A 23295-nucleotide genomic window follows, 5' to 3' on the forward strand; every position below is an offset into this window, starting at 1 on the left:
AATTTTGCTCGAAGCATTGCTTCCGAATTAACTGCAATTCCGTTTTCTTTCACAACCCTACAAAAAGAACAGTTCCTACAGTGAATTTCAAACATTGCTACACTTAACAATTATTTAAATTTTAGTGGATTTTGACATGTATTTTTTCAAAACAAAAATAAATAACATCCTAATTTCAATTGAAAATGCACATTTCAAAGAGGAAATGTGATCTAATGAGTGTTTGATGCCCAACGAGTAGACTAGACTTTCGATACATTTTGCCTCCTCATAACCAAATTATGTGATCATTTACCAAAGTTTCTTCGCATTCGTACGTAGTTATTAAACATCACTCCCTCTACTGCCACTCTTTAAAACCAATACTCTGTGTAGGGATTTTGTGCTTGTTGCCTTCATTACATTCAATGGAAACGTGCATAAATATAGCTTTCTTCATTTCAACTTCAAAGTTAACATGTAACAAATAGACTCTCCCCATTAGAATTTGATTGGTTAAAAAATGTATTGGTTCGCCAATACTAAATAATAAACATGAGGTTATCAAAATAAAACATCACGTATATAACAGTATATTGTAACACTACAGGAAAGCAAAAGTCAATCGAAGCTGCCATTGTTCTGAGAGGAGGCTCCTGCACATTCCTCGCTCTCACTTCTGCTTAAAAGGAAAAAAACATACAGGTTCCTCAACACATGTAAAGAATCACTGCCAGGGAAGCAGCTTCGCAATGACACAATGAGCTACAGAGATTTCAAATCACAGGATATGTACGAAAATCGCTTCATTAAAAGGTGAAAAGTGCAATACGGATTGTACACCAACGTCGAAGAAACGCGCCGTTCTACTTCAAAATCAACTTTGAACAGTTGCTTTATCATGAAAAATATCCCCCCTCCCAGTTTATGGCATTAACATTCATAAGGTTGTTTATAAAAAGCATATTCACAAGGAATCAGCAGATAGAATACTGAATGAAAAGAAGACTTCACTCTTTGGGTACCAGGAAGGCAATACTCAATGCTATTGATAGTGTGAGGTGGCAGGACACTCCTTTGTGAATCAACCCGCTACGTCCCCATTTTGTTATTGCAATGATTCAGGGAGATGAAAACTAAGGCGAGGATCATACAAAGCAAAATGACTAGAGGTGGGCATATGTAACGGTGTGCACTTAGGAAATTCATGATTCCAACTAGGTTCCACTTTTCATGGTTGCAAATGCTGTGCACTGTTGTATTTTTCAATGTATACTATGAAAGAGGATTGGCAAAAACACATTTCTTTATACGCAAAAACAAAATAGACATTTCAAATCACTTATTGCGCTCAAGCTTTTGAAATCAAAACTCTCAAATCTAACTGAGCTTCTGTAGTGCTATATGACTGCCAGGGCTATATTCTCTGTAAATGGTTCAAATAAATAATGCTTACAAGATTAATTACTGCAGAGTGAACACTGAGAATAATGCTGCAGGTGGTGCTTATTTTCTCCTCCTACTTGAAGAGCTCAAACGTAATGCAACCTTTTTCATGAAATCATCTCCTCTGAGTGGCCATTTCTGAAATCATAGATTGATACGTAGGCTGTGGGAGCACAACCCATATAAGACAAGTTCTGATGATTCGACTGAACTTCGCTCCCAAACGTTCAATTGGAAGCAATGATCCATCTCAGCCTTTGGTCACTGCTTCATCGTAGTCTTCCTTTTAAGTTAAGCCCTTGACATACAGGTCACTGTAATACCTCAATTTGAAAACTAAGAGACCTTACTAGGATAGTGTAAGTTGGGAAGAGTGCTGGTTTCTGAAGAAATGAGTACCAAAATATAGAATATAGCTTCCACTACGTTTTATGTTGCTGAGCTGAGAAAACTGGCAGCAATTAAAAGGTTAACCAAAATCGCAATTCCGTATAATTCAATATACAGACTTACTACCTTGAGCTACATACAAGATCCTGCTTACACCGAGCTTTGTATCTATTAGTGTGCAGTAGCAGCAGCCCATGAATCTCATTAGTCTTTTGTATACTTTCATCTCATTACCATTAGTGTCTAAAAACAATTGTAGTGATATATTACTTTAGGTATACACAGTTGGGCTAATTATTTCTGTAGTCAAGATTTAGTTGCACAAATGAAATCAAGTTCTAAATTACTGCCACAGTCAAGTGATAACTGGTCGGGGACAAAGATGCTCAGCAGGACAGGTACGCTTTAGCGATTTCTTTTGAATGGAAGTAACATGCTGAGCAGCATCACTATAAATGGATGTATGTACCAGACAGCGATACATCCAAAGCTTTGCATCCAGGTTCATAGTGATGAATAAAAGAACAGGTTGGTCTAATCGAATGAACTGATAAGTCCTCAGAACCACAGAAACAATCAGTAACGCTGGGGCAGTTGATCCGATGCACTGGGTCAAGGCTTGCAGTGAGGAGTGAGGTTGCTTTGGGCTAACAGTGGCAATAAACACATCCAATCTTCAATACTTATGTTAATGAGCTCTTTAAATTTTTTTTAAAGTAAAATAGTAAGGGGTGGTAAGCTTGAATTAATCTCAGCTGCTAGTAAATATTCTGGGCTGCATGAAAGTCCATTGTCTTTTGCTCACTGTGCCGCTAAAGAAAGGTACGAAACATATGGGAATCAGGCTTGTTCTCTGAAGGCCCCTTTCCCTCACAGAGCAGCGACTTGTTTGATTTTGTACGCGACCTTCACAAAAACTTCGGTTCTTTATTCACAGGTCTTTATATTGCAGACTGAAAGACAGAATACTTCAAATTTTAATAGCACCTCCCCCTCCCCCCCAGTTAAAATGTTTCTTCTGTTGACCAGGTCCATCCTCTACCTTCACTTCCAACAGAAGAAAAGTCTGAAGGGGCCTTTTACGAAGTAATTGGCAAAAGGAGAAACCACAGGTGACAAACAGACCCAAATAACAGTCAATCCTCAGAGTAAAGACTGGACAAAATAAAAGGGTATAAAGTACGCAACAAAAATAATTCTCCAGTGGACGGCGATTTATTTCCCCCCATCATCACTCTGTGACTTTAGCCTAACAAAAGCACCATGACATCTGATGAGAGGATTGGAACCGAGGGAATTATCCTAAAGTTTTTATATACTGTTACTTTTGAAGATCTCCGATGTGTTTTATGTGAAGATGGTAAATGCTGTATCACTAACACTCAACCAATAGTAAATAGCATATTAATAACAGACTTGCAGTTCAACTTGTCCAAGCCAACACTGAACCGCTTTGTGCTCTTCTCAAGAAGTCCACCGACCTAAACTGGTCACCTGGACATATTTAGAAACAAGAGCCCCAGCATGCATTTCACGAAAGAAGATCAAACCACCGTCGCTCTCCTCCTATGTCCTGTTGATTCCCAGATAACACTATGACAGTGAGATGTTCTATGAAATTTCCAGGATGCCCAGACTCTTCTACTGATAATCCACCTCCTCCATCCCGCAGGAGTACTGAACTTGCACAGAGTAAGAAAGCCCTCTTCCTTCGGGCTACATTTTGTGACATCGATGGGAGAGGGGATAGTCATGAAGGTATACGGACACTTTACTAGAAGGTGTGTGTGTCCTGAAAGGATGCTGGGGCAAGATCAGCGCTGCGATCACTTAACAGTAGGGATCTTTAAAAAACACCTCTAGCGATCACAGTTTCCACTTCTGCCCCACCAAGAACAAACCAGCAGCAAAAGGGGCGTGAAATACTTGCTGAGTACACTAGCAGTTGAGGGGAGAAAAATAAAAAGCTCCAGCACATACATCTCTCTCTCCTGTTCCAAGTTACACAAAATGTTTTTTTGTTTTCTTTTTATATAAAAAAAATAATAAAATAAGTGAAACACGCAGGTAAAATTGTACATTATATGCAAAAAATGTCCAACACTGGAAAGGCGTGGTGAGCACAGCACAGAGACCCGATTCTGACATGGAGGGTGCTCCTTTGAATGTTGAAGAGTGCCGAGCCTTGTACTCAGCAGGTGGACGGATCGCAGCCGGCGAGCCCTTTGACAGGCAGGAGAAAGTAAGTCTTTTCTCAACAGGAATATGAACTGACTTGGCTTGAAAGTCCTAGCGCGCTTCCCAGTCAGTTCCTGGTGATCCAAAGTCACTACTAAAGCCCCTGTGGTTGGGGCAGTGCCCCGGCGCGGTCTCCTGTCCCAGGTGGTCACGCTGTGGTGATAGCGTTCAGGTCCTTCATCAGCCCCTCCAGGTGGGCCATCTCTTTGGTGAGCTCATCTGGCTCGTAACTCTGTAAGGGACAAAACAGTGAAAATTGTCAAGAAAGAGAGGATATAAACGTAGAGAGACTAGCGACAGACTCAAGCAGTCACTGAACTGTAGGAGGTTGTATAAGCATCAAAAAGAAAGAGGAAGAGTGGCATAATAAAAAAAAGGCCATCACTGGAAGAGGGCCTACTGACAAGTAGAGCACATCTTGAACTGTCAGAAGGTCATGATACCAAAGAGTAGGGGGCACAGGGTCATGAAAAAGAAGGACAGGTAAGAAGAGGGAAAATATTAGGGGAGGAATAGCACAAACAGATTAAAGAGAAAAAGGGGGCAAAAGGCACAAAATAATTATAATTTCAAATATAATTAGTAGGTGATGCATTTTCTAAACTGATTTATTTTCGTGTTAATCTAACGCAATAAACTTGCCCAGAAAACAACTGACAGTAAGTAGCCTAGCATTAACGAGTATCCTCCTAACATTACAGGTGGCGGAGGCTGGGTGAACACCAGGCATCTTTTGTTCAGTCAAATCAAACTTCGGATCTTTCATGATATCCAAGTTGTAAAGCAGAGATTAAAAAGGCTATTTTCTTGACAACCCCAAAAATATTAACTAGTGAAACATAATGTATGGATGAATTGACTGAAGTGGGCAAGTCGGTCTAGCAGACATAAAAAAGCATAGCACAAACTGTGTGGAGAACCGATCTTCTGCAGATTTTTCTGTTGCCCCCTAATGCGATGAAGTAACATCTGCACTATTAACTCGATATCCACCCATGCTAGACTTTAAGAACTAGCTTTTGGATGTCTTAGTAAAGTTGTCAGCCTTTGATTTACCTCTTTACACCCTGTCCCCAGATCAATGGTTCCTTGGATATTAGTGGGCTGCTTACTTTTTTTTTTTTTTTTTTTTTTTTTTTTTTTTTTTTATTCCTCATATACCAAGGTGGGCATTCCAGATGGAGAAACCCGCCCCCTCTCCTCTTCCCGCGTTATTCCAATCTCGATGTTTAGGGGTCTGAGGAGAGATGGGAAGGAAATACCCCTCTAGTAGCAACTGTTTTCTTATTCCACTCCATTCCATTCAGGCCATTTGACCCAATGTTTTGAAGGCAAAGAACCAACAGTGCCCAGGTGAAATCATTGGAATATGCTCATCTATTCCGCCATGCCACAAGGGCCGCCCAGATCTTATCTTGGCTGGTACTATCACAGGCCATATCAAATTCGCTTATATATATAAGGTACTTCAGGCAGTCTGCAAAGTTTGGGGCATTTTCACTCTTCCAGGCTTTACATATTTCTCGTCGCGCTAGGATGATGACATAAAAGATAAATTTAGAAGCCAGATCATTCTGTTCAATGTGCGATGTTACTCCAAACATGATCATCCTAGTAGTTACTACTAATTGTCTGCCTAGAACCTCAGCCAGGAACCCTTGTACTTTAAGCCAGTAATTTGTTAACATTGGGCATTTGTTAACATTGGGCTTGCCCAGAAAACAACTGACAGTAAGTAGCCTAGCATTAACGAGTATCCTCCTAACATTACAGGTGGCGGAGGCTGGGTGAACACCAGGCATCTTTTGTTCAGTCAAATCAAACTTCGGATCTTTCATGATATCCAAGTTGTAAAGCAGAGATTAAAAAGGCTATTTTCTTGACAACCCCAAAAATATTAACTAGTGAAACATAATGTATGGATGAATTGACTGAAGTGGGCAAGTCGGTCTAGCAGACATAAAAAAGCATAGCACAAACTGTGTGGAGAACCGATCTTCTGCAGATTTTTCTGTTGCCCCCTAATGCGATGAAGTAACATCTGCACTATTAACTCGATATCCACCCATGCTAGACTTTAAGAACTAGCTTTTGGATGTCTTAGTAAAGTTGTCAGCCTTTGATTTACCTCTTTACACCCTGTCCCCAGATCAATGGTTCCTTGGATATTAGTGGGCTGCTTACTGATCGCTCTTTGAAGAGTCCTTCCTTTATTGGCTCTTTCGTTCTAATCAGGTGTCCTCATCTCGCTAAAACTCATGGCTGCCCCATGGTTGCATCTTTCCTCTACCGCCTCATAAATACACGTTGCTTTCAGGTAGGTCTTACCTTTAATGTGTGATAATTATCTAGCAGCACTCATGACTCCAATCTCGAATAGGTCTCCCTCGGGTGTCATCAACTGCTTAATGCTTCACAGATCTACTACTACCCTCCCAGGTCACAATGCCTTCAATGCTTTTTGGTATTCTCACTCTAGTGCCATGCCACCTGAATTTTCCAATGCCGTGCACATATGGATATGTCCTATGTGCTGTCTTCTAGTGTATATAAAGAAGGGCGCCCTGTAAATGTTAGGTGCTCCTAGAACAGGGAATGACTCATGAAAAAAACAACATTCCTAGGTAGCAATGAATTTAAATTTATAGGTCTAAATTAACATAGGAACCTAATCAAATTGAATCAGTGTACTCTCACAAAGATAAAAATATATAAATCATTGTATTAATTTTAGATAAAAATCTGGCTATGTGTACATAAATGTACTGCAGACAGGTCACATGTAACAAACAAGACAACATAAATCAATCAATGACAGATAGTGATACACAAAATCAATACCTAACAATATATACAGTACAACAAACAATGGATTGAGAAACAGTTAGAAATGTTTTTTTCAGTAGAGCGATGTAATTTTCTACGCGCGTTTCGGCATATAAAACGCCTTCTTCAGGAAAAGCCAAAGAAATTTCAAGTCCTGGACGGGCGTCGATACGAGGGATTATCAATGAACGGCAACCGGTGGCAATTACAGTAAGTTATACCAGATATAGAGGAACCTGATAATAAAGATTGAGGATAATCATGTGGGATCCTAACGTTGTATCTCTGTAAAGATTAAGTAAATAGCAGGAATCTCTAAGTATTCGCGTGTTCCGTGGCTGTAATTAAATCAGTCATGGAGGGCGCTTGAGAACAAGTCACCGAGAATTAACGGTAACGACACAGATTGGGATGAATTTTGTCCTTTAGTCTTTTCGATAATATATGTATATCTCAAGATAGGATAGAGGACTCAGGCATCGATTCAGGGGTCTATACGGATAATGAAGGGTTCGATACGTGATGTCACACGCCCCTCTTACATTCAGGACGAAGATAGACATGTGCTGTCTTCCCAACAATTACTCATCAACTGCATATTCACTCAAGCCCTATTTCCGCTTGATGCCTCACGAGTTTGAAACTGCCTTCATACATCTTCTATAGTTGATCTATCATGGAATGATGATTCTATGGTCTTTCTCCATCATCCTCCCCATGGCTCAAATATCCAGCGTCCCTTCAGCCTCACACAAAACAAGTGCGTGTCCCTTTAACGCCTCGTAGGTCTCTGACAGACCTCAGTTTCATCTTCACTTTGAAGTCTTTACAGGTATCTGCCAGCACAAAGGTTCACCTTCTTTTTAATACTTTACATGAGCATAGCTTACCCTGCAAGTCATATTGCTTTAAAAGCCTTACAGGCATCCAGCGGCCTTACAGAGCAATTTCTCTTTAACGTCTTAAGTACCCAGCTGCCTTCAGCATTACGTTTCCTCTAGTATTTCATAGGTTTCCAATACCCTTCATCAGTGATTCTTGTAATGCCTTTTAGCTGCTCTTCTGGTCTCACCGGTCATCTTTCCTTTAATGCCTCTTGAACTGCCTACTGTCCATAGGGGGTATCCTACCTTTAATGCATTACAGGTGCAACAAATATATATCTACTGAATCCAGGTGTAATCCTCCCCCTCTGAAGCCCACAGGTCTCGCTCTGATCTGAAGTCCCACCTTCCCTCTTACGTCTAGGCAGGTATTGACCCCAATCAGAAAGCTTGATACAAACCGGGCCTTATTTTACAAACCAGTTAAAACTATGTGTGTATCCTCCCCATTGGACAAAAATGCTTATGTAAATCGGTTCCTTGTACATTTCAAAGATGGTGTGCTTTTTATATTAATTGCGCTATTTAAGCGTGTGGTTACATGAACAAGAACTGCTCGATTCTCAAGCATAAACGCTATCCTTCTATTGGGATTCCTTATACCATCCAAGCGTTGGCCATAACGAGCAGATACTTACGCTCTCAGAATCCTCAAGCATCCTGGAGGTCTCCTGCACATCTGGGGCACTAGGAACAATCACTGGCATGGGGGGGCGTGCTCTTCCCAGAGTCCCGATGGAAGCGGTCTTCACAGGAAGAACCTGTGGGTTTACACCTTAGGGATAAAAAGATTCATGTTTATTTCAAGCATTTTATCTCAGGAGAGAATTCCAGATACACCGGAGATGCAAACATCTGCTTACATGCAGTGTACACTAGACAGGCAGCAGGGAGGTTAGCACCTACAAGGAATTACAAGGACAGAGATGGAGAGAAAAACCATGGACTTCAGATTTGACACTTACTTGTTTGAGGGAGCAGTGGTGTATTCGGTAGGGCAGAGTCATGCGCAGCGCTGATGGTAACGGGAACCGCTGGTACAGCAAAACTCTTGAGAGGATGGGAGGGTCGGACATGGGCTGTCGGGACATTCGCGACACACTCTTCCTCTTGAGCAGCAGCCATATATGAAGCAGAAACAGGTTCAGAGTCCTGATGGTCTGCACAACAGGTCTGTGAGGAGGATGCCGGCATAGAGTCTGTGCTGGGCGTGTTACGGATGGACTCTGTCAGAGACAAGTTGTAGGGATTTAGCATTGGGCGTCATATTAGTACAATGCAACTACTAAAACTGAATGCAAGATCTAGATGAACCTCCCACCAATTATTTGCAATGTCACAACTGGCACGGACTACTCCAAGGGACGTCCATCTGGCACATATGTCTCTCACCTGTTGAGTTGGCCCTGTCGGAGTGAGACCCGGAAGATCCGGGGGGTCGAGGGCTGCTGGGATTGAGGAGGTAGTTGCGGGTGGGAGAAGCCAGGCTGCTGGAGTGGAAGTGATGATGAGGGTGATCAATGGAATGGATGGGATGAGCACTGATCATAGCTGTGGACGGACAAGTCAGAAATGCTTAATCCATGAAAAGAGATGGATAAGTAACAGACAATGAACAAAAAAGCAAGAGTTGCACCGGCATGTTGACGTTTAATAGTGTGCACTTCATACACTCCCATAAACAAGGGCCCAGTGACAGAACTGGCAGAACACCACCCATGCATTTTGCTTTCATCCAAAAACGGTTGGAAGGAGAAAAAACATTTACATTTACCCAGCCTGGCAGGAATTTCACAGGAACCGAACAGCCATTGCCCCCAAGGAGGCATACATGAATGGACAGATGTGCACATGCACACACAACACCATGCACAAAAACAAAACTGTGGATTTTATTAAAAACAAAACTAAGGATTTAATTAGCAACAAAATTGTAGGAATAGGCATACACAGACAGCAACTTCTCTGGTGAAGAGAGCAGAAGAGGTAATGTCAAGACAAGCACAGTGACATGGAAGAGATATGCTGGAAACATTTACTGTAGGAATGAAACTGGAGGCTGAAGACAAGGTGCCTTCTATCTACAAAACACATCCTCAATGACAAGTAAAACTAAGCACAGGAAGTGGTTTATTTTTTGATTAAACAAACCTCTTCGGTTTAGAATTGATCAACTGGAGAGTAGAAAAGGTACACTGGAGAATTTCAATTCTATACATCTGAGGTTCAGTTTATAGTACGTGAATGTGCCATTCTTCCATGACAGGCACATTGGTGGAACAAATTATAATGGACCCCTTTCACAGTGCTGCTCATTGGACAGCTCGTCTTTTCCTAAAGGGCGAGTAATTTGAGATACTACAGCACTATGCATTTTTCTATCATCTCCCTAATACTGACAGGCTCATTCACCTGCTATAATACAAGAATATTTAGCCACAAGGCGATTATGCTTAAAACACCCATCACACATACCTCTTCTTAATCCTAGCGAAATGCCACATGAAAGTTCGACCACCAACTCTGATCTTTGTTTTGATTGCTTTCCATGTTAAAGTATGCTTCTGGGGCTTGAGAAAGAAACCAGTGCAGAACATGCTGCAAGTCTTTGCATCAAAGCACGAACTACAGATGACTTGGAGGATTATAAGAATGCCTACCATTTTGTATTGATTCTACTCCAAGGACTTTGCAGCGCTACCAAGTCCGGTTGTCTTGGGCACTCGCATACCTTCACAGCAGAGCAAAGACTCAGCTGTTCTCCTCACCTTTAAGTACTTGAAAAAACTCCAAGGATTGGTTCATTGTAGGCCTCCAAACTGGGGGTGGAGACGAAAACAATATTCTCTTGTGCACTAAACTCCTCCTTTACCAGGACACTGAATCCACACAGTGGTATCTCCAAATAAAGCAACCACATGGGGGAATGGAGGAAGCTAAAATCATCACGACTGCACAAATGAACTTCTGGAGAAGAAGAAAAGTTACACTTTTCAGTTTGCCTTAGACTGTACGTGTTGATTAAATAACTTGCATTTCGAAATGCTCTTTTGGTGGATAATCTTTCTAACTGCAGATTCCTCACCTATAAAATATATCCCCAGGTGCCACAACAGATTCAGAGAATTTCATATCAGTGGAAGTGACAGAGCGGAGTCATACATAAGCCTCGCCCCAGTGCACTGTGGCGGAGGCTATTAGAATGACTTAGGCTAGGTTTGCTGTGATTTTCCTAAGAGCTTGAGGCAATCGAGGCAGTGATAGAACGCATACAGGCGACCATTTGTCCCATTGCAGTGGAAATACATCTCCCAGTGACTTTCTTAGAGAAAACTCCATTGTACAGCAGTTTTTACACTGCGCTTTCTCAATGGTTTTATATGTATCTAACTGGGGCACAGCCCACTGATAAAAGATGTGCCTTGCGACCTTTGGATGGAGATAGCCCTTGTGATCTGGCAGTCATCTGTTCAGTGTGTCTGCTCTAGCATTCAGAGATCCTGCTAGATGGCTGACAACCAGATAGATAGTCTGCTGGTCCAGCCACCTCCAGAGGTGTAGGGCCCACAGGCATAGGATACAGAATCCCACACTGCCCTGCTTGTTGGAATCGTACATGACGGTCATGTTGTCAAGCCTCCACTTGATGGATGGAATGAAGGCTTTCAGGGCCAGGCACATCACCCAACGCTCTAGAACACCGCTAGGTACCACTACAAAGTCCTCTGATCTCCCCAGGTGCATCTGCCACGTCTGCGAAGTCTGTGAAGCCAAGAGAATTTCTGTAATAGCCTCACTGAATGATATTAGCTCAAGAGAGGGTGGACCTGGTTGAAGGATCTCATCACACAAATTTGCCATAGGTTCAACAATAAGTGACAGTAAATTTGACACTTGCTGCCCTTAGCACTCCTACTGCAAAAAAGACACTTTCTTCTATTGGTGTCCCAAGTGTCGAGTCTAACTCAATTCCAGAGATGGATCCAGAACACTGGCATTCTGTTATCTTAGGTACAGCCCATCATCAGTATTGTGAGAGGGAAGCAGGTTGTTGGCTCCTCATCATTGTCATGGAGGACTGGTGCCAAGGCAGAGGCTCAAGATTGGAGTTAGGTTGCAAAGTGACTGGCTGCACTTTTGAAATTTTGTAGGAAGACATTGGCTTGGGACAGGCCAATGACTACTCGGGGTCAGACCCAGTGCTGGTGGATTCAGCACCAACACAGAAAGGACTGGTGTGGACTCATGGGCAAAAGTCTGAACAGGTGCCAGAATGGGTCTACGGACGGGTTTACCCGTGGTCAGTTGACACAAAAGGAAGTGCAACTGGAGTCTTTGGAGGGTTTGTGAGGCCAGAAAGCATGCCAGAGGGAGCCAGAAGTGTCAGTAAGAGCTGTTGCAAGGCCACTATTTGCTGCTATTTGTGGACGGCCAGGGAATCCTGGACGTGCCAGGACCAGCTGCAAGACCGGATCGATGTCACTTGTGAGCTATGATCTTTCGATTGACACCCTTGCGATTTCCCACATGATTTCAGGTGGTGGGATTGTGTTCAATCATACTTGACTTTCTTGTGCATCTTCGAATTACCAGACTTCGAGGGGGAATGGGAACTCATGAGGGACCACCTCCTTGAATAGGATTGCACACAGCTCTGTAACTTGGAGAGAGGACTTATGCTTCAACAGTGACCTGTTTATTTTGTTTGTTAATGTAGAGTTCAGTCTCCCGGATAACCCTTTGGTGCATTATGGCATATTTATCGCACAATTTTGAGCTGTCACCAAAGACGCACACTGTGCTGGTCTGTAACTGACACCTGCTTCTTGAAGTTACAACAAACAAATGATGGACGGAATGCTGACAATGCAGACATTCTCCCCCAGTCAAGAGATCTGGGTTAAATCCATCGTTCTTGTGCCCACTACACCACCCCAGTTTAGACATGGCCATATGCAAATCAGTCTTGACCCTGTGCCTCATGGGAACAGTCCAGCCCGAACTGCCAAGCCATGTCTTCCCTGGACCGGAATCAAGCATCCTAGGACCGGTTTCTGGCTATCAGCCGTCATCAGCCAGGATAGCTTGACTCCAGTGGCGTAGTGAGCACGGGTCCCACGTCTGGGAATACCCATCCCACTTAGGGCGAAAAGCGTTACAACAAACAAATGATGGACGGAATGCTGACAATGCAGACATTCTCCCCCAGTCAAGAGATCTGGGTTAAATCCATCGTTCTTTTGCCCACTACACCACCCCAGTTTAGACATGGCCATATGAAGTTACAGCACAGCTTGAAACCTGTTGCTTTGGAGGGAGACATCAACCCTGGCACTGTCTGATGTAGTCTAAAGACAAAGTAAGAAGGGGAGCTTCAGTTATGCGTTGCAGGGCTGGGAGAAAAAGGAAAGGAGATCAGTGCACATTGGTGGTGCGTATTCGCTTGCTCTGCCACTTCCGGGGTGTTACAGAGTCACAGATGAGCCACATGGCACCACCTTCTGGCGAGCAATAGCATTGCTGTATATTTGCCAGAATCAGTCTGGCACCATGAATATTAGAAAAGGCTAGGAATCTGCAGATAGAAATATCCATGTGTAAATGCCATTAAAAAAAATATCTGGCACAAGGGGATGAGTGAGGGACATAGCTAGATTCTTGTAGACAAAGGAGATCACCCTTCCACAAGCCATCAGATTACCTGTTTTAATCTCTGGAGATAAAAAAATAGGAGAGAGGGTGGGTGAAAGAATAGTAATTTAAGCCCACATTTGTTTGATGGCAGGGTCATTAAAATGAAATGACCAAGGACAAAGGAGCAAATTTCCCGCTCATGACTCAACTTATTCATAACATTCAGGGCTAACAGAGTTCCACTTGACACTGGTCATCAGCATTCCAGATTAAGAATGAATATCATCAAGGGACCCTGTGGTCTTTAGATTGGCTCTCAGAGATTCATTCTGTGCAAACCAGCTTCACGAAAAGGACTGCACCAGACAGAGGGGAAAAGTGTGCATCCCTACTCAGACTTAAACAAGCAAACACTGGTGTGGGCGTTAAGGCAAAATCGAGTTTGGCACAATAATACAACATACGTTTCATGAATGCGGACGCAGCACAAACCTTTTTAAGTGAACTTAAGTCTGGTACTTGACTCTATGCAGGCTGCAATTGCATGCCATAACCAACACTTTACAACACTTCTTGCTGCTGTTTCCATAACAAATGCTTTTTACGAAACAAGGTTGTTATGCCCAACCCTCGACCTGGAGGACCAGTGGATAGTCCTTTGACTATGCTTCGGCCAGCATATCTCCCCGGGTTACTGAGACATTGAAGCCCCTCAACCACTTCAAGTTGGTGATCCTAGGAGGAACCACTTTACCCACCTTAATGTGACATTAGTGTGTGACAGGCTTGGAGAAAGGACGTTCAAAGATTATTTTTCTTTGCATTCTGAGTTGTATTAGATAATTTCTCCTACTCCCAGTTCTTGCGTTCCACCTTCTACATACCCTTTCATCTTTCCCGGTTTCTTTACTCCCACTGCTGTTCAGTCTGTTTAACTGTGTATGGTGATTGCATGTTCACTAAACATATAGAAGTGTCCTTCCTAGACTAAAATTACTACTGATCTGCAAATAACTTTGGGCCAAGTTACTGATTGGTAACTCTTGGTGTAATACAGTGTACTCGTACTGGTTTGATGTGTACTTACTAATAAAAAACATTTAAACCTAAAATCCAGTTCCGTATTTCATTTTACAAAAACAACCATGCTGCATGAGCTAACTGGCCAACTGGAATACAACAACCAATAATCAGCAGCCACAAGACCCCTCACATTACTAGAGAAACTCCTAAAGGGCCTCTCGATAACCCACCACTTAATCTCCCAAATCTACAACACCCTGCAGGCTAACAGTCCTGAACCACGCCCCCCTGACAAGAGGGTTTGGGTAGAGGACCTGGGTGTGGTATCGGATTAACAATGAGAAACCATCCACACATGCATTACCAATTTTGCAAAGCATGCACAAGGGAGGGAAGTATAATAAGATTATTTACAGATGGCACTGCACCCCAGCACAACTTCACATAATGAATTACTGCAGATCCAGGTAAAGCTGGAGGGATGGGGACCATTTATCCTTTCCTGTGGTCTTGCCCATGTTTATGTCAGTTCTGGAAGGATGTCCTGACCGCCAGTGCCACCACCCATTTTTAGTGACTATGCATCAATCCTACTGGGGCTGCCTCAAAAGAATACTCCCTCAAAAAGAAGAGAATCTCTCACCTTTTCCTAGCAGCAAAACAGACCATACTGAGCCTTGTAGCTAAAGGCCTCACCACTAACACCACACTGTGGTTACATAGGATATGGCAATCAGTAGCCTACAGAAAGATAGCATATGATCTACAAGACACATCGGATAAGTTTACGAGAATTGAATTTAAAAAAAAATCTGGAGTGTGTGGTTACAACATTGGATTGTTGTTTCCATTGTATGTAGTTAGTACAAATACCATATTCAAAGCTGTATTTATTGCTACAACATCATGCAGCTAAAAAGCAACTTCCCACATCTTCCCCCAGGCCTTCCGAAATGAAAAGCTGCGCATCTATAATTCAATATAAAAGTTACTCCATAGGCCATCCTGAACTCTTATTCCCTCTTCATGTGACTGATATTTTGAGGAGTACCTTTTTTGAAGAATGCTAGCATCTTGCACAAGAAGGAATATGCTACTTACCAGTATGCATCTGTTCTTGGCATGTAGAGCTGCAGAGTCACACACTGAGGATAAGATCGCCATCTGGTGTTGGGCTCGGATGATTGCAGGTTGTTGTTGTCTTCGGAAGAAGCCTTTGGTCACGAGGTTGGTGACTCCTCCCCTGGACAACAGTGCGCATGGGCATCCACTCCATCGGCAGATTGTTTTTCGCCATGATGGGAAAAGATGGAGTATATAGAAAAGAAAGAAAGGATGTCCATGTGTAATGTCTAAGTAAGACGGATGCTGGAACAGATACAGGTCCCGGGGAGGCGGGCGGGCGTGTGTGACTCTGCAGCTCTACATGCCAAGAACAGATGCATACTGGTAAGTAGCATATTCCGTTCGAGGCATATGAGCTGCAGATCACACACGGAGGATAGATTATACAGCAGTGCTCCCCTTAGCGGTGGTCGCCTGTATCCGTTGCAGCAGCTTGAAATAAAGTTTTTAGGACAGCCTGGCCCACGGAGGCCTGTTGTTTGGCCTGCACGTCAACACAATAGTGTTTAGTGAAGGTATGCGTGGTAGACCATGTGGCTGCCTTGCAAATGTCTTCTAAGGGAATATTGCCTAAGAAGGCCATAGAAGCCCCTATTTTACGCGTGGAGTGCGCCCTAGGGGGAACTGTAAGTGTACGTTTAGCCTTGAGGTAGCATATTTGGATGCATTTAACTATCCACCGGGCTATTCCTGATTTGGAGATCGGGTTGCCTTTGTGTGGTGGCGCGAAAGCAACAAAGAGTTGTTTTGTCTTTCGAAAAGGTTTTGTCCTGTCGATGTAATAAAGCAAGGCTCTTTTAACATCTAAGGTATGTAGGGCCCTTTCAGCTACCGAGTCTGGATTTGGGAAGAAGACCGGTAGTTCTACTGATTGGTTAAGGTGGAAAGGGGAAATCACTTTTGGAAGAAATTTAGGGTTTGTCCTAAGAACCACTTTGTTACGGTGTAGTTGTAAGAAAGGTTCCTCGAGTGTAAGGGCTTGTATTTCACTTACTCTGCGGAGGGAAGTGATTGCGATAAGGAAGGCTACCTTCCATGTTAGGAATTGCAATTCACATTTGTGCATAGGTTCAAATGGGGGACCCATGAGTCTTGTTAGAACCACATTGAGATTCCACACTGGTGCAGGTGGCAATCTTGGGGGAAGAATTCTTTTGAGACCTTCCATAAACGCTTTGATGGCTGGTACCTTAAAAAGGGACAGGTGTTGCCTATTTTGCAAGTAGGCTGCCAAGGCTGCTAGGTGTAAACGTATAGAGGAATACGCTAGATTGCATCTTTGCAAGTGTAGTAGATAGCAAATGATGTTTTGGATGGAAGCATCCAATGGATGTATGTCATTATTAGCGCAGTAGATGGCAAATCGTTTCCATTTAGCGGCATAACACGCTCTAGTAGTAGGGCGTCTGGCTTCTTTTATGATATTCATACAGTCTGGAGGGAGATTGAGGTAACCGAACTCTAGGATCTCAGGAGCCAGATCGCTAGGTTCAGTGTTTGAGGATCTGGGTGTCTGATTTCTCCATGGTTCTGGGTTAATAGATCCGGGGAGAGGCGTAGCTTTTGATGTGGAACTAAAGATAGTTCCAGAAGTGTGGTGAACCACGGTTGACGTGCCCAAGTGGGAGCCACTAGTATTAGTGTTAGTGACTGTTGTTTCAGTTTGCGTACCACAAATGGAACTAGTGGGAGAGGCGGAAAGGCGTACGCAAATCTGCCTGACCAGTTCATCCATAGGGCATTGCCCTTCGACTGTGGGTGTGGAAACCTGGCGGCGAAGGTTGGGCATTTTGTGTTTTCGGGAGTGGCGAACAGGTCTATGTCTGGTTGTCCCCACTTTTGGAAGAAGGGGAGTAGAACCTTGGGGTGTAGTTCCCATTCGTGGATCTGTTGTGTGTGGCGACTTAGGAGGTCGGCCACTTGATTGTGGATCCCTGGGAGATGTTCTGCTAACAGGTAGATGTTCTGGGGAATTGCCCATCTCCAGATTTGCTGTGCCAGTTCGGACAGTTGGAGAGAGTGTGTCCCTCCCTGTTTCTGTATATAATACATTGTCGTCATGTTGTCTGTGCGTATGAGGACAGTTTTGTTCTTTAGGTGAATTTGAAAGGATTTTAGTGCTAGGAACACTGCTAAGAGTTCCAGGTGGTTGATGTGGAGCAGTTTTTGTTGGCTGGTCCATCTGCCCTGAGTGGTATGGTGAAGGAGGTGGGCTCCCCACCCCGTGAGAGATGCGTCTGTAGTTAGCACAACTTGTGGAAGAGGCTCTAAGAACGGTCTCCCTTTGGACAGGTTGATGGTGTTCCACCATTTCAGTGATCGAAGTGAGCGACTGTCCACCAACACCAGATCGGTAAGTTGTCCGTGAGCTTGGTTCCACTGTTGTGCTAAGCATTCCTGTAAGGGACGCATTTGAAGTCGTGCGTGTGGGACTATGGAGATGCATGACGCCATCATGCCTAGGAGCTGCATGAACACTCTTGCTGGAAGAGATGGATGAGTTTGAAATTGAGAGATGAGATTTTGTATACTGGCTATCCTGGCTGTGCTGGGATAGGCAATGGCTTTGGATGTATCTATGGTTGCTCCTAGATACTGATGTAAGTGGGAAGGTTGTAGGTGGGATTTGGGGTAGTTGATAGTGAATCCCAAATCGTGGAGAGTTTGAATCGTGCGATGAGTGTGGAGAACGCATTTTTGGTATGTATTGGCTTTTATGAGCCAATCGTCCAGATAGGGGAAGACATGGATCTGTTGTCTTCTGAGATGCGCTGCCACGACTGCTAGGCACTTGGTGAACACTCTGGGTGCTGTTGTTACTCCGAATGGGAGAACTGTAAATTGATAGTGTTGCCCATCTACCACAAATCGTAGATATTTTCTGTGAGCGGGATGCATAGGGATGTGAAAGTATGCGTCCTTGAGGTCCAATGTGGCGAGGAAGTCTCCCTGTTGTAAAAGTGGGAGGACTTGTTGGAGAGTGGTCATGTGAAAATGATCCGAATGTATATACTGGTTTAGTAGTCTGAGATCCAGTATGGGCCTTAGTGTTTTGTCCTTTTTGGGAATGAGGAAGTATAGAGAATATACCCCTTTTCCCTGATGTTGAAGGGGGACTGGTTCTATCGCATGTTTTTGTAACAGGGATTGAACTTCTTGTTTGAGGAGAGAGAGATGATGCGAGGACATTGGACGTTGTTTGGGCGGTATGTTTGGGGGGGATTGTATGAGTTCGAGGCAGTAGCCAGACTGGATAATTTGTCTTACCCACCTGTCTGTGGTGATGGAAGTCCAGACAGGCAGGAATTGTTGGAGTCGCCCCCCGACCGGAGTGGAATGGTCTGGGGGGAGTGGTGGCAAGTCACTGTTTGGTGGCTGGTGAGGTGCGGGTGTTGTTGTTGTTGCCCCGCCCTCGACCTTTGTTATTGTTTCCCCTATAACCTCCCCGGAAATAACCTCTGTTAGGGGATGTTTGTCCAGAATTTTTAAAGGTGGACGTGGTCTCAGTTGATGTGTTTTTGGAGCCTCCTCTATAAAAGGAGCGACGAAAGGAACCCCGGTTTTGATGAGACTGCAGTGCTCCCATAGACTTGGCAGTTTCATTATCCTTTTTCATTTTTTCTAATGCAGTATCCACTGCAGGGCCAAATAGCTGCTCTTGGTTGAAAGGTTGAGCTAGAATTGCGGTTTGAACCTCCGGTTTAAAACCGGAAATACGGAGCCAGGCATGTCGTCTGAGTAAGACGCTAGTATTGACCGCTCTAGAAGCAGTGTCTGCTGCATCTAAGGCGCATTTAATGGAGGCATTAGATATTAATTTGCCTTCTTGGATGAGGTCAGAGGCCTGGGACTTAAAAGGTTCAGGCAGATGTTGCATAAGGTCCTCAAGTTGGTCATAATGCGCTCTATCATACCTGGCTAACAGGGCCTGGGTATTCGCAATACGCCAATGGTTAGCCGCCTGCGCGGCGACCCGTTTGCCCGAGGCTTCTAAAAGCTTAGACTCTTTGTCTGGGGGAGGCGTTTCTCCAGTTGTCTGTGAGTTAGCGCGCTTCCTGGCATTTGATACGACTAGGGAGTCTAAAGGGAGCTGGGCCTTAATGTATGCAGGGTCTTGCGGGGCTGGTCGGTACTTTTTTTCGATGCGTGGGTTGAGAACCCTAGCTCGAACAGGGTCCTTAAAGACTTCAGTAGCATGCTTTATAACCCCTTTGATCATGGGCAGTATGTGAACAGTCTTTTGTGACTGCTCAAAGGTATCAAGGAGAAAGTCCTCTTCAAGGGCGTCTGTGTGCATTGTAACGCCGTGGAATGTTGCTGCCCTATTTATAAGTTGGCCGAACCCTAGGTGGTCATCAGGAGGGGAGGGCTTGGAGGGGTAGGTAGTGGGGTCAGGCATGTCAGGTATAGGATAAGACCAGTCATCCATGGGTGCTGGGTCTGGGAACGTAAAAGGGTCGTTTGGATCAACAGGATCATTAAATAAATCAGGGTCCGCCCCTCCCCCTAAGTCATCATTATCATCCTGTGGAGGAGGTGAATGATAGGGAGATGGTAAAGGTAAAGGTAAAGGAGAATCAGGAGGAGGAGGGGGGGACGGGTTAGGAGGTAAAACAGGAGAGGAAGGACGAAGTGGTGAAGTAGCACAGTCCTTTTTCCGTATGGGAGCTGGGGGAGGTGTAGTGTCCAGCTTCCGCTTTTTATATGGGATGGCAGTCACATGTCCCGTGTTAGGATTGATGTAGATCCGCTTCTGAGTAGGATCTGGTCGAAAAAGTTCATCTGGCTCCGAAGGTGGTGTCTGTGACGTCCGCTTCGGGTCTTTATGAGCTTTTTTCGGCGGGGACGCAGTTTTTGGCGTCGACGATTTTTTCGGAGCCGACTGAGTTTTCGGTGCCGACTGAGTTTTCGGTGCCGACTGAGTTTTCGGTGCCGACTGAGTTTTCGGTGCCGACTGAGTTTTCGGTGCCGACTGAGTTTTCGGTGCCGACTGAGTTTTCGGTGCCGACTGAGTTTTCGGTGCCGACTGAGTTTTCGGTGCCGACTGAGTTTTCGGTGCCGACTGAGTTTTCGGTGCCGACTGAGTTTTCGGTGCCGACTGAGTTTTCGGTGCCGACTGAGTTTTCGGTGCCGACTGAGTTTTCGGTGCCGACTGAGTTTTCGGTGCCGACTGAGTTTTCGGTGCCGACTGAGTTTTCGGTGCCGACTGAGGTTTCGGTGCCAACTGAGGTTTCGGTGCCAACTGAGGTTTCGGTGCCGATGGACTTTCAGGCATCGATGTTGAAGAACGTCTCGGTGCCGGTGGAGACTTCGGTGCCGAGGAACGTTTCTGTGCCGAAGGAGATTTCGGTCTTGGAGCCTGTTTCGGTGCCAACAGTGGGTGTTTGGGTGCCGAGGGTGTTAAAGGCACAATCAGGTGAGGTTTGCTCGAGCCCGAGCCACCCACAGGCTTAGATGTCTTCGGAGCCGGGCCCGAGGGCGGGGCTTCTGAAGAGGATTTCCGGTCGCGACTGGGCCCAGCTGGCGGAGTCTTGACCAATGCTTTTTTGGATGGGGCAGGGGCAGGGGGGGTGGTACTCACACGCTGCCCTGGAGTGATGAGGTCATCGGAATCGTCGGCCTCGGACACGATCTCGAGATCTTCGGTGTCGTCTTCGGGAACATCTTGAGCAAAGATGTCCTCCGGTTCTGGAGCTGGTTTGGCCATAATATGGCGTCGAGCTCTTCGGTCCCGGAGGGTCTTCTTCGAACGGAAAGCGGAACAAGCTGGACAGGTGGACTCGTTGTGTTCCGGCGACAGGCAGAGGTTGCAAACCTCGTGGTGGTCACTGTGGGGGAACTTCGCTCCACACTGGGGGCATTTTTTGAAGGGTGTCCTGTCCATCAGCCGCTTCCGGAACCGGTCCGAGTTGATGTCGACGTCGATGGAATGAAGATTAAAGAGTTAAATCGATTGCTGGAAGTTTTCTGCTGGAGCGGAAAAAAGTTCATCCGAACCCAATGGCGGAAAAAAACAATCTGCCGATGGAGTGGATGCCCATGCGCACTGTTGTCCAGGGGAGGAGTCACCAACCTCGTGACCAAAGGCTTCTTCCGAAGACAACAACAACCTGCAATCATCCGAGCCCAACACCAGATGGCGATCTTATCCTCAGTGTGTGATCTGCAGCTCATATGCCTCGAACAGGTATGTTTCAACATTTGAAAGCAGATTGTACCATCCCTCTTCATTCCTTCTGCCCAGGGTACACATACTCAAATGCCTAAGCCTCTTCTAAAAACTCTATAAACCATTTACTAGCACTGCAGCCCTTCTGTCCCATTTCTACATATTCATCTACTTTGAGAGCTGACCTCCATGCCATACAGAAATCCAGATGTGGCCTATTCATAGATGTGTACACCGATAGTGCAGTCTTCATTTGTGTGCGCAGTTCGACCAGCTTTGCATCCCAGTGTTATTTTTAACCTCTCCAAGGCATCATTGGATAAATAGCAAACCTCATTCAGCATCCTGAGGTCATCGCATATGATAATTCCACAATCACTCTGTTAGGTGACTTTTGAGGGCACCTCCTTTTCGCAACACCAAGTTAATATGAACACCTTCAACCACTTCAAAGATTTTCCATGCTGGCCATACTGACTGCCACAACTACCTCGAGGACCACCACTGAAACATCGACAAACCCAGAAAATTGGTTACAGAGAAACCACCTCCCTTGGGCTGGAGCGTGATACAGTTGGTGTACTACAGACAAATTCAAACTACTTCTTATCACTGGCAGCTAATTACCACATTCTAAAACTTAGCTGCCTTTTGTATCATCACAAACTTCAAAATCAACCACCAATCTAACAGTTTTACCTGCTGGCGCACAACTCCATCAAAGAATGAATCAGCAATTACCCCACCCAGCATCCGGCAAGCTAATTTCCACCCAATTGACATTCAACTATAACTGAACTAAAGTTTCACATTTTCAACCACTTAGTTGCTCAGAAGACCCCTATCCAACTGCCACATCAACCAAACAAAATCTCAAACCTGCAAGCATCTTTTTGCCCCCACCACTCCTCAAACCCCCATGATTTTTTTTTTATTTCTTTTTTAATGAATTTTTATAGCGCAACGTATACCCTAGGGTGTCTTGGCGCTGATAGCTAGGCATAGTGCGGGATTAGGTGGTAGAAGAAGCATATTACAAGTTGAAGAGCCAAGTTTTCAGAAGTTTTCTCAAAGTCAGCAAAGAAGAAGGGGATCTGATATGGAGGGGCAGAGTATTTCAGAGTCTAGTGGCTCCTGCAAGGAAGCTACTGCCGCCTAATTTTTTTATCTGAACGGAGTGACTGTGTAAGTGCCCAGGGATCTAAGGTTCCTATTGGGAATGTACCAAGTAATGGCATTTCTTAAGAATTTAGGTCCCATGCCATGTAGGGCCTTAAAGGTGAGACCAAGGGTTTTAAATCTTATGCAATTACTGACAGTAAGCCAGTGTATTTCTTTAATGGCCAGGAATACAGGCTGATGTTTAGGAAGATTGATAAGTAACCTGGCGGCTGACTTCTGTAGAACCTGCAATTTATCGAGATATTGTTTCTGCAGATTGACATATAGGCCGTTGCAGTAATCTATTTTGGACAAAATAAGGGAGGAAATGTCTGTTTTCCTGGCACTGACCGGAATGTAAGGGAGGATCTTTCTTATGGTTCTTAAACCAATGTATGAAGAGGATATGATAGAGTTAAC

General features: G+C 44.5%; 1 protein-coding gene across 10 annotated transcripts in view; it reads right to left on the reverse strand.

The window, feature by feature from the left end:
• Nucleotides 1-486: 486 nt before the first annotated feature.
• NEO1 (neogenin 1) overlaps nt 487-23295 on the reverse strand; it is a 552683-nt gene continuing 529874 nt past the window's right edge. For 8 of the 10 annotated variants that reach the window (XM_085643916.1, XM_085643915.1, XM_085643913.1 and 5 more), the window contains 4 exons: nt 9156-9314; nt 8729-8989; nt 8402-8538; nt 487-4285 (listed from right to left, as the gene is read on the reverse strand). In XM_085643916.1, coding sequence (XP_085500042.1) covers nt 4202-4285; nt 8402-8538; nt 8729-8989; nt 9156-9314 — 641 coding nt within the window. In that variant the 3' untranslated portion in view covers nt 487-4201. The remainder of the gene's footprint in view (nt 4286-8401; nt 8539-8728; nt 8990-9155; nt 9315-23295) is intronic. The other 2 variants (XM_085643919.1, XM_085643918.1) reach the window with 1 other exon arrangement.

This window comes from Triturus cristatus, chromosome 3_1, assembly GCF_964204655.1.
Source record: "Triturus cristatus chromosome 3_1, aTriCri1.1, whole genome shotgun sequence".
Classification (NCBI taxonomy): Eukaryota; Metazoa; Chordata; class Amphibia; order Caudata; family Salamandridae; genus Triturus; species Triturus cristatus.